Source organism: Lampris incognitus, chromosome 11 (genome assembly GCF_029633865.1).
Source record: "Lampris incognitus isolate fLamInc1 chromosome 11, fLamInc1.hap2, whole genome shotgun sequence".
NCBI classification, from domain to species: Eukaryota; Metazoa; Chordata; class Actinopteri; order Lampriformes; family Lampridae; genus Lampris; species Lampris incognitus.
This window is the reverse complement of record NC_079221.1, coordinates 15,912,261-15,924,799: the sequence shown is the minus strand read 5'-3', so window position 1 is coordinate 15,924,799 and position 12,539 is coordinate 15,912,261. Positions and strand designations below refer to the sequence as shown.

The following is a 12,539-nucleotide window of genomic DNA, read 5'->3' as shown; positions in this document are numbered from 1 at the left end:
GAGGACGAGTTGTCCTTCCAAGAGGGAGCCATTATCTATGTAATCAAGAAAAACGAGGATGGCTGGTATGAAGGTGTGATGAACGCGACCACAGGCCTGTTTCCAGGAAACTACGTTGAGGCCATCATGCACTACGCAGACTAAGGGGGGAGGGGAGGTGTCTTTCTGCCTCCATCTCACTTTTCACTTCCATCTTCCATTTTCTGGAGTTTCCCCTTTTCTGTCCTCACGCTGTCAACTGTTCATTTTCTCTTCCTCTCTTTCATTATCGTCATGTCTCTTTCTCGCTTTGTGCCTTGGCTGTCTTGGTCTTTACCTGCTCCCAGACTCACCTTGACCCTCCCGTCTTTGCTTGTAATCCTCCCAGCCTGGTGTCAAACAATCAAAAGTATATGTATTTCATTGGGATGCACTTTTCATTATGGCCCCGACTAGAGGTATTGCCTCTCTTGTCCTGTGGGGACCAGAAGGAAGAAGGTCTGTGATATGTTGTGTCTGTTAATCCACAGTTTGACCAACCAGGCTCGAGGGAAGCCGTGTGAAAGTCGTTGTGCACTTAATGTTTTGTCAGGAGAGAGGTGTCTTTCTGTTATCTTTTCCTTTTTTCCAGTTTCCTGTTCCATCTCCCTCACTTTGAATGGGATGGACCCCTCCCCCTTTTCGCTTCCTCGCCATACTTCCCCTCCTACCTCCTTCTCCTCTCTTTTAACTCCTCTTCTTATCCTTTTGTACAGCAGTTCTCCCATTCTTCCTCCTTCTACCCTTCTTCAAGTCCACATTGTGAAGAGCTCCAAAATACTTTTTTTTAAACTTTTTCTATTCCTCTCAACTTCCTTTTCTTTCTATTTATTCCACCTTATTTAGGAAAGGGAAGGGAGCCTTTTCATTTTCATGTCCCACCCTACATTTTCCCTCTCTCATCCTACTTAACTATATTACTTTGGGTCTTGTGAAGTACGAGCGGATTCCATTACCAGTGGACATTGCACCGATTTCATGCTCTGCCTGCAAATCTGACTGGTAACCCGTCATTATCAGAAGGGCGTATTCTGTTCTGAAACTCCCGTTTGCTCATAAAGTAGTGAAAAGGCTGGTGGAAATGAGGCCTGCCAGTGTTGTGTTACCCAAGTGATCAATATACAAGTCATGTTATTTGTATTGTCCCCCCCCCCCCAACCATCTTTTAACAGTTAAATTGTTATCATCGGGAATATTTTTTTCCTTGAATATTTTTCATCCTAAATCATTGGTAGGACACCTTCCTACCAAACTTCCAACCGCTACCCCATCCCTCCAACCTCTGCCTTAACCAAACCACCCACGCACAGACATGTCCTTCTCAACACCCATCGATGCACCATGAAGAATAAACCCAGCTCTCTTCCTCCTGCGAAAAACCTCATCTTCCTCTGATCAGAGGGGAGAGAATATAGGACAGATGGGGGGGGGGGGGGGGGATTGAAGACTCTTTTATGAAAGGAAGGCACAAGGAGAGAGAGACTTTGGCGCCTGTGATGTCTTATCTCACCAAACTAGCAGAAACCAAACACCAGTGGAAGTACAGCAGATTAAGGAACGACGTGAACTCTAATCCTCTGTGTAGGCAGATGAAGGAAGTTCAAGTCATGTTTGCCACTGTACTTCCTGTCTGTTTGAGCAAAGAGAAAGTCGTTATGGCTCAGGCGGACAGTCACTCTGTGATGTTATGCTTTTGTCAGTGGCAGCAGAACATTTTGCTTGCATCACAAATCATTGTCTGTAAAATTTGTGAGTCAAACCTTGCTTCCCTGCGGTTGAAGGATCATGGTGGACATAACTTGGGTGTTTTCTACTTTTTTCAAAGATGCATGTGGAATATATCTCTCTTAAAAGAGTTGCGATTACACATTTTAATGCGAGCACAAAAACATACACTACACTATGCACTTATGCATTCCGGATGTGTTGGCAAGTCCGAAATTTCAACTTCTTACTGGAAGAATGAGGTTGGCTGACCCTTTAAGTTGACGTCCGAAACTCAGAGTGTTTCTTTTCAGTCTGTAGGTTACCGAGACGCAGTTATTAGAGCTCAACATCACTGTATAGCATAATAGCACACAGCATTAGTCACAATAGTTTCTTTTAAATACATATACATTTAATTTTCAACATTGAATGGCCTCAACTTTATGAAAACAACCTGTATGTTAAGTGGCTAAACACAAGTTTGAAATATTAATTTGCAACACAGCTGATTGATTTCTTTGGTAATGGGCTAGCTTGTATTGCCAAATATTACTGACATAATGCCAGCCATATTAACGTCAGTCTCTTGTGGATGTCCATATTTGTCCCCCTGTCATTTCTAATCTGGGCCACTGGGATGTGCAGAAGTTCTTTTTATGACCAACCAGAGGAATTTCTGACATCAGACATCAGATGGAACGCAATTTAACTGCTTCAACACAGTTTAGAAAAAAAAATACCAAGCTGCAACAACAAATGTGTCCATGCCTCTGTCATAGTTGTTGAGCTGGACACCTTCCTACTCCAGGGAGATGGTTCTGGCTTTCCGTTGAAATCTGAACCTCCGGTGAAGCCTGTACACACGTACATCTCTGTGTTATACTTTGAGGCTTGCACAGAAACTAGACCCTAAATTAATGTCATTTGATGAATGAAGTGCTCTTACAACACACACACACACACACACACACACACACACACACACACACACACACACACACACACACACACACACACACACACACACACACACACACACACACACAGGAGTAGGGATCCTATGGCTGTTTTAACACTGGGCTTCAAAAAAAATCTCCAGATGTAATTTGGTCTTATCCCCCTAGCCCATATTTTCCATCTGGTAACAATTAGATTAAGCACACTGTTGAGTGTCCCATGTCATGCAGCAGGGAGCAGAGATGGGGGCATCTGCATGGCTGAGGGGGCTCACATGGGCTGGGGCTGTCTTCGTAGTCAAACTGGCAGGGTTAACTTCTATACACATCTGACTCTGACCATCTTTGAACATCTTCATTTTATAGTAAGTTTTGATGCCTTCAATGTTTGTGTAGTCAAGTGGACCTGCCTAACTTGCCTGGTGGATGTGGACCTATTGCCTCTGTCTTAGTTCATGGTTTTGATATGTCTGACCGCATGCTTGATATAACTGACATTATTTTATTACAATGTTTTCATTTCCTTTTTTTGCCTTTGTACTGACTTGCTTTGTTCTTCGTATTTGAGCGAGCAGAAGTGTGATGTTTTTATTCAGTGATATGTTTGATTGTGGCAGCCCTGTAACTGAAGTTGGGTGTGAGGAACTTACATGCTCACATGAGGATGGAAATCATGTGCCAAATGTTGGTGTTGTGTAAATGTAACCGTGAAGGTGAATTGCTTGTGTGTGAGAAATGGATTTTGTGTGTTTGTGTACAAATGATTGTGCGTTTGTTTATGTGTGCAGACCACCGGACTCGTAGGTGAACCAAACAGTCTTTTGGCTCACTTAATTTCCCTGTTGACTGAAGTGACTGTGGACCTGGAAACAGTGTGAGTGTGTGGTGTTGCTACAAGGACATTTCCCTCCAAAAGTCACAGTACGCCAAATTGAATCCTCCGACACACATTTGACCAAACCACACATTGTGGTTGTGTGGATACAGCAGAACAACCTCACATGTTTTGATCTTCCTGTGTGTGTGTGTGTGTGTGTGTGTGTGTGTGTGTGTGTGTGTGTGTGTGTGTGTGTGTGTGTGTGTGTGTGTGTTAGTGAGTGAGATAGAGCGAGAGATCCTCTGTTGATTCCCGAGGTGGAACATTACTGCTCAAGGGGAGTCCAGATATCAGGGTTGGCTGCAGGTCCCCCCAAGACCAACCCTGTCACTCATCCATTGTCATTGTTTGACTTCCCCATTCACTTTGTCCTCTGGCACTTGAACACTTTGGCATACTTTGATTTCTTGATTTTGTGTGCATTGTCCCTTTAAACTGAGTGGAAGAATGAAAACAGAGGCACAGAAATATAATTTTCAATCTGTCCATTGACCAGTTTCATATTTCAGAAGGCTTTTCCTGGGCCCATTTTCACTAGAAAACATCTTGAAGTTGCTGCCAACAATAATTGGGTGATTTCAAGTCACTTTGCTGCCTCCTGGCCATCTAGTGGTACAACACCTGGCAAAAATAACATTAAAATGACAGTTAACCCCTTGTAGTGCTTTAGAGTTGCTTCAAGAACTGGATTGTTATTCATAATTCAGAAAGGGTTTGTATCCCAGCTACAAAGGAGTGTTTAGGTAGCTGATCCTGATATTTTCATCATCTGATGTGAGTAAGAATATTTGTTTTATAATCATCAGATGTGTTACAGGTTCACTCAGATATGTTCATTTATTTGAATTATAAGTGAATTGACTTAAGTCAGCTTCCAAACAGGATTACATCCCTGCAATCTCTCCTGTCTGTCTGCAATAAACCCCTGGTGAAATGTGACGTCTGCAGAAGGCTTCTACTTTTCTGTGTATTTCAGGACTGAAGGCTCATTTTTGTACGAAGGAAAAAGGCAAAAGTTACCAAGTAAATGTTTTAACTGACAGTTTACACGTTTTCCTGTTCTCTTTATTTGTGTGAAGATTGTTGAGAAATGTAACAGAGAGCTGAACGGAAGACGGCAAGGCTGAGATGTAGGAGACGTAATGGGGGAAAAGGGCTTCAAAAAACATAATCTGAGAAAAATAAAACATTCATATGAGGAAGACAGACACACTGACAATTTGCTGGCTGCACATCTTATCCAAATGTCATCTTTAAATAAGTTTTTATTAAACTTTAAATAAAGTTATTTGATATTCTATTCTATTCCATTCTATTCCATTCTATTCTATTCTGTTCTATTATGTAGATACAACGATCTGCCAAAACATTAAAACCAACTGTCTAATATTGAGTAGGTCCCTCTCGTGCCACCAAAACAGCCTCTGAAGGTGTCCTCCGGTATCTGGAATCAAGAAGTTAGCAGCAGATCCTGTAAGTCCTGTTAGGTGTGAGGTGGGACTTGTTGTTACAGCACAGTCCACAGACTGATTGGCTTGAGATCTGGTGAATTTGGGGCCAAGGCAACACCTTGAACTCTTTGTCATGTTCCTTCAGTGTGGCATGGTGTCTTGTCCTGCTGACAGAGACCACGGTCCTCAGGGAATATTGTTGCTATGAAGGGGTGTACCTGGTCTGCAACCGTGTTAAGGTAGGTGGTACATGTCAAAGTAACATCCACATGAATGCCAGGACCCAAGGTTTCCCAGCAGAATATTACCCAGAGCACCACACTGCCTCCACCAGCTTGCCTGCTTCCCATAGTGCATCCTGGTGCCATCACTTCCCCAGGTAAATGAAACACACACCTGGCCATCTACATGATATAAAACAAAATGTGACTCATCAGACCAGGTCACCTTCTTCCATTGCTCCATGGTCCTGTTCTGATGCTCACGTGCCCATTGTAAGCTCTTTTGATGGTGGACAGGAGTCATCATCGGCACTGACTGGTCTGTGGCTACGCAACCCCATACACAGCAAACTGCGATGCCCTGTGTGTTCTGACACCTGTGGATCATAGCCAACATTTACTTTTTCATCAAGTTGAGCTACAGAAGCTTTTCTGTGGGATCGGCCCAGACGGCTTGCCTTCGCTCCTCACTCACATCAGTGAACCTTGGGCACCCATGACCCTGTCATCGGTTCACCATTTCTTTCCTTGGACCACTTTTGGTAGGTACTGACCACTGCATACTGGAAACATCACACAAAACCTGCCATATTGGAGATGCTCTTACACAATCATCTAGTAATCACAATTTGGCCCTTGTCAAAGTCGCTCAGATACTTACGGTTACCCATTTGTCCTGCTTCCAACACATCAACTTCAAGAACTGATAGCTCACTTGCTGCCTAATATATGCCACCCCTTGACAGGTGCCATTGTAACTATTACTACTACCAATATTACTAGTTCTGCCTGTTCCCGTTAGTGGTTGCCACAGCAGCTCATCCATTTCCATCTCTTCCTGTCCTCTGCATCTTCCTCTGTCATGCCAGCCACCTCAATGTCCTCCCTCACCACATGCAAAAACCTCCTCTTTGGCCTTCCTCTTTTCCTCTTCCCTGGCAGCTACATATTCAGAATCCTTCTCCCAATATACCCAGCACCTCTACTCCACACATGTCCAAACCATCTCAGCCTTGCCTCTCTTGCTTTGTCTCCAAACCGTCAAACCTTAGCTGTCCCTCTAATATAATCATTCCTAATCCTGTCCTTCCTCGTCACTCCCAACAAAAATGTTAGTCCCATGTAAAGCTTACATGGGACTGTATACTGTGTGTAGCCTCTATTCAACATTTTTAGTATGAGTAAAGGTCATTTAACCACCGCTGTACCTGGAGCTGATTTACAGTGTTGCGGTGCAATCGTCATGCAACAATTTCTGCAGCTTTTACTAATACAAGACAACTAAAATATACACGGTTTAGCAACCGTCGAATAAATGGCTCAGTTTTGAAGATTTTGATTTCAAATTGTCGTGTAAAATTTCCAAACTGACAGCATTGTTCAGGTTTTAGCAAATGGTCGACTAAGGCTATAATTTGAAGTTATATTATGATTCTACGGCAAACTGATGTTGTTAGAATAACATGGGTCAACTTCACAATATTCAATCATTGCATTTCGACCCTGGAGTCATATTAAATGTCACGACTGACTCCAAATGAATCATTAACAAATCAAAATCCGATTTTTTCCTCAAATCAACACTCGACATACCCAGGAGCACATTTTAAGAAGCAACAGATATAGAAAACGACTATGGAGAGACAAATGTACAAGAGAAATCACTTACATCTGATGATGATCTCAGTGCCGCCACCAAAAGTGTTCCACAGTGATAAAGCCTCGTTGAGACGCCGTACAAAAACCTCCTTTCCACTTAACAGACCACGAGGGCTGCTGTTCAGCACGCTCACATGCCCGAGCACAGCCTTATTAGTGTATATGGCAAGACGTTTTAGCTTTAATCCCTGTTTTTAGTCCAGCTACACCACTTGGCCACTTTTTATATCAGAAATTAGATGACAATCAGTCTATTTATAATCCCATTGTACATCACAAGAATCGATGGAAAATACCAAATTCATGATATCCACGTTCTATTTTAGCTATTCTATCAACCAAAAGTTATATTCTAAATGTTATTTTAGCTAGCTAATATGCAATTTTTGTACTTCAGCAATTCAAATTTTGACATCAAGATTAAATTCTAACTCCTGAGGTTTACAACTTTCCCCCATTCATTGCAGTGAGAGCTGGAATTCAAAGGAACTAAAACATCATTTACGGATATCAGAAATTAAATTATTTGTTCCGGAAATGGAATATTAAGTAGTTAAAGTGCCAATTATTGAAATAAGAAATGTTATTTTCAATATCAGCATTTGGAACATCATTCTTGATATCAAAATTTGAATTTCTGATATTAACAATTGAACTTCTTAAACAACAACTGGCATTTTAACTACTTAAAAGTGAATTATAACTACTTAAAATTCAATTTCTGATATCAAAATTACATATTTTAAGTAAAAAATGAATTTTTGATAATAATAATAAAGGACATTAAAAGCTGGAACAGCTTGTCATATTTTCCTCCATGGATATCCACTGGCCAAAATATTGATCCAGTCCCCACAGTGATTTTTGTTTTCTTGGCAATTGAGACTTTGCATTGTTAGTTTGGCCGACTGCGTGGTCCTCTATAGTGTGACCCCTATAGGCAATACATCTCCTGTGTGAATCCCTACACATCAACTGTTAATGCTGTATATGTAGAGTTCCCTGTGTTTTAATTGTGTCCTTTCAAGATGCATCTGGTATAAATGACAAAAATACCAAAGACGGTGATCAAAGAAGTTCCAAAAATTGACACCACATATGGAAGAAAAGGAAATGGGTTCATATGGTGTTACTGAAATGTAACCTGAGAACAGGGTCTGTTCATGTCTTTTTGGGGTCCTAAGCAGTATTTGATTTGTCCTCCTGGTGTCCAAGAAACACTTTGTTAATCGTATGACTTCACAGTGTAAGAAGCAGCTTAGTTGGCTTAAACCTTAGGTCGGCCCTGCCTACATTGGAGATATTTGTACAGCCTTCTGTCACTGTGTGATTGCACAGCCATGAACACTGATATTACTCGGACAGTAGTAAATCCCTGCGTCTTCAGCCTGGACTGCCATGGCAGTCAGGGTGAAGTCACTCCCAGATCTGCTGGCGCTGAACCGAGAGGGAATTCCTGTCAGGAGAGAGTTCCCTGTGCCAGTCATGGCTTTGGGACTTTTCCTGGTTGCTGATCGTACCAGGCTTGACATTGTTGGTTACACGATGGACCGTGTCAAAAACTTTGTCTTAAAAGGTAAAATAGTGCACAGAAAACACACAAGATCCAAGAAGAAAGCTGTCTGCTCGGGATATTCTGGCAATCAAGCAAGAAATGGAGAGATTGCCCTTGAGCTCAAATTCACAGACAGGACTGAACCACACCTAACACATGCTGTGAAGCATAGGAAAGGTTCTGATAGTTCGCACAAGACCTCCCCTTACCAAGACACATAATGAACAATATCTGCCCTTGTGTCAGAAACACCTGAAAATGATGCCAATAATGTAATTTCAAATGAGGAGATGAGAGCTACCTTGGTTGGACCGGATGGCTGGGTGCAGATTTGGATAAAAGCAGGTACAGAGGCTCTGAAGCGGGTCATGATATGGGTTGAAATCATTCAGGATGAAACCATAGGCCCATTTAGAGTTTAAAAAATGAATTCGGAGTGATAATGTGATTTTCTTTTTTTTTGTGGCAAATATCTTACTTCCTTGGCTGAGAAAGAAGTCAGCCGCATTCAAGGAACAGCTCATGTTCATACATGACAACGTGCCATCGCATGCCTCACAACATTCAAGAGGTTGGAAGGAATGGTTAGGGTACACAAGTGACCGGATTATGGAGTGGTCAGCTAGTTCACCTGATATCAGCTGCATTGAGAACTTCTGGTCTTCTCTGAAATAGTGAATATACACTAGCGGAAAGCAGTATACCTCCAAAGAAATGCTCTGGAAGTGTCTGCAGGATGCTGCAAAAAGCTTCACAAGATCTGTAATCGAACATTTCAAGAAAATTATGGATGACAGACTTGTTTCTGTGATTTAGAATAAGGATGGGTACATCTTGAAGTAGGCTGGATCTGAGACTTAACATTAATGATGCCTAATCTTTCAAGATATCTAAAAAAAAGTGATGCATAATTATGTGCCCCACAGTGTGTATGTGGGAAGGCTGATCTACTGTCATATTGACTGACTGTCCAACAGAATCGCCAGATTCTCATCACCTTTCAAATGGATAGAATAATGCAATATCGAAGGGATTACAGTTTTAATGTAGGTTTTTGGTGGGTTAGCTTACTTGTATATTTGTAACTCATCTCCTGAATCAGTGGAGACACATTTCAGACAACCTGGTTAGTGTGAAAATTAAAAAAAATCATCTAGAAATGTCTTCTGATGGGTCCTGTCAAGCTGCTACAGACACGTTCTCTTTCAACAGAGGAAGGTTTTTTTGTACAAAATTTTAGCACTGTGTGATCGGTACGGCTTCATGCTGCAGACAGTAGTAAACTGCTGTATCCTCAGCCTGGACTCTACTGATGGTCAGGGTGAAGTCAGTCCGAGACCCACTGCCATTAAACCTCCATGGAGCTTCTGACTCAAGACTGTTTGTGCTGTAAATGAAGAGTTTAGGAGATTCTCCAGATTTCTGTTGGTACCAGGAGACAAAGGGAGGACTGCAAGCAGAATAAGTAGGTGAACTCAGTTTGCATCCCAGACTCACTGATTCTCCTACATTGACACCACTGAAGGAGTCTGAGTCACAGTGACCTGACTGCTTCATCCTGAAAACAAAAACACACAAACAAATTGAAAGTGAAGGCCTTCATTCTCTCAAATGTACATTTGGAAATCTCTTTGAAAGGACTGATTTGTTACTCCAGCCATCCATCCATTATCCAGACCACTTATCCTGCTCTCAGGGTCATGGGGATGCTGGAGCTTATCCCAGCAGTCATTAGGTGGCAGGCGGGGAGACACCCTGGACAGGACGCCAGGCTATCACAGAGTCTGAGTTGTTACTCATTAAATCAAATAAACACATAGAATTCCTTTTTTTTCGTAATTTATTCCTGATTTTTCCCTTTTTCTCCCAATTTAGTGGCCAATCGCTCCCTATTCTTGTTCAAACACCCACCCTCGCACTACATGCATTCACCAACTGCATCTCTCTGGCCGGCAGTCTCAAAGGAGACGCCTCGCCACTTCCGTGACAAGGTGAATCCAGGCCGAACCCCTTCTTTTTCCGACACACACAGAGACACATTCATGTGACGAACCCAAGCCGACTCCCCCCCTCCCGAAGACAGCGTTGCCAATTATTGCTGCTTCATTGAATCCGGCCATAGTCGGATCTGATGAGACCGGGACGCGAACCCCGATCCCCAGTGGGCAACTGCATCAACACAAAGCCGATGCTTAGACTGCTACACCACTGCGGAACCAGAACTCCTTTTTTAAAAGATTTTGTTCCAAATTAACTTAAAGAAACAAACAGGAACTCAGTAGAAATAATGTGTAAACCAACAAAATATGTCAAGTGGCAAATTGTTACTTACAAACTTGTTTTGGCATTTTTATGTTAATTTTCTTAAAGAAGGGAATAATCACACCATTAATGATCATCCATCCATCCATCCATCCATCCATCCATCCATCCATCCATCCATCCATCCATTATCTGAACCGCTTATCCTGCTCTCAGGGTCGTGGGCATGCTGGAGCCTATTCCAGCAGGCATTGGGCCCCCACACACACATTCACACCTAGGGACAATGTAGTACGGCCAATTCACCTGACTTACATGTCTTTGGACTGTGGGAGGAAACCGGAGCCCCTGGAGGAAACCCACACAGACACGGGGAGAACATGCAAACTCCACACAGAGGATGACCCGGGATGACCCACCAAGGTTGGACAACCTCGGGGCTCGAACCCAGGACCTTTTTTCTGTGAGGCAACCGCACTAACGACTGTGCAACTGTGCCGCTTTTTAATGATCAATTGATATTAATTATTGCGACATGTAGTTAAATACATCATTAAACATGTTGGTGCATCAGGTTATATTTGGTTAAATCATAATTACTTTACATTGCTCTCAAACAACAAGGCAACATGATGGAAAACTCTGAAATCAGCTGTTTTCTAAACATATTCTGTGAAGCACTGAGTTTTATCAATGGATGGACCAATTTCTTTTGTCCATTTTCTGAGGAGATTAAACTCCAGTTTCAGAGGTTTGGGGGATTCAGTAATGTTTCAAAGTAAATGTCACAATTTCATGTAATGTAGGATTTACTTTCCATTTTATTGAAATGGTACTTTTTGCATTTGAGGACAACAAAAGTAAAACACTGAAAAACTGAAAAATTTGAAAAGAATGTTTAATGTTTTTTTTAAATTTGTGCAGTAGTATGAAAGCAGTATTACAATAACAATAATAGATAAGAAAACAGACAATGCAATTAAAACTAAATATTAAGTAAATATTAACGAATACTAAATATCAAATAAACAAGACCAAGTTTTAAATATTACTATCATTATTATTTTTTTTTAAATTATTTTTATTATTATTATTATTATTATTATTGTTATTGTTATTATTATTATTAATATCGATGTTGTTGTTCTAGAGCTTACCGTATGTTCCAGCTTGCAGATCAGTCACTGTGAAACAGAGGGAGGTTTTTGTACGGCTCTCTATCACCGTGTGAACTCATACTGACTATTGATATAGTGGTAACTCTGACAGTAGTAAACTGCTGTATCCTCAGCCTGGACTCCACTGATGGTCATGGTGAAGTCAGTCCCAGACCCACTGCCACTAAACCTCGATGGAGTTCCTGACTGAAGACTGCTTGTCTTGTAAATGAGGAGTTTAGTAGTTTCTCCAGGTTTCTGTTGGTACCAGGAGACATAGGTAGTGCTGCCAGAAGCATAAGCAGGTTGACTCAGTTTGCATCCCAGACTCACTGATTCTCCTACATTGACAGTTTTCATTGAAGGAGTCTGAGTCACAGTGACCTGACTGCTTGATCCTGAAAACAAAAACACACAAACAGACTGAACGTGAAGGTCTTCATTCTCTCACATGTACATTTGGAAATCTCTGTGAAAGGACTGATTTGTTACTCATTAAATCAAATAAACACATATAATCCTTTCTTAAGGTTTTGTTTTAACTTAAACTAAACACTGTAAAACACAAACGGGGACTTGGTAGAAATAAAGTGTAGGTTGGGAAACACAAAGTGTTGAGATCAGAGAAAGTTCTTTCAGGAGAGAAAAAGTTCAGATGAGGAAAACAAGGAAGACG

The 12,539-nt window shown here is 41.6% G+C and overlaps 1 protein-coding gene and 1 gene segment (V, D, J or C); one reads left to right on the top strand and one right to left on the bottom strand.

Annotated features, from left to right (window-relative positions):
* LOC130121066 (abl interactor 2-like) overlaps positions 1–3,485 on the top strand; it is a 55,752-nt gene extending 52,267 nt beyond the window's left edge. The window contains exon 7 of the mRNA XM_056289902.1: positions 3,470–3,485. Within this exon, the coding sequence (XP_056145877.1) occupies positions 3,470–3,485 (16 nt within the window). The remainder of the gene's footprint in view (positions 1–3,469) is intronic.
* An 8,441-nt stretch (positions 3,486–11,926) lies between these two features.
* Positions 11,927–12,539, bottom strand: part of LOC130120665 (immunoglobulin kappa variable 4-1-like) — a 696-nt gene continuing 83 nt past the window's right edge. The window contains 1 exon segment of the V gene segment in view: positions 11,927–12,261. Coding sequence covers positions 11,927–12,261 — 335 coding nt within the window.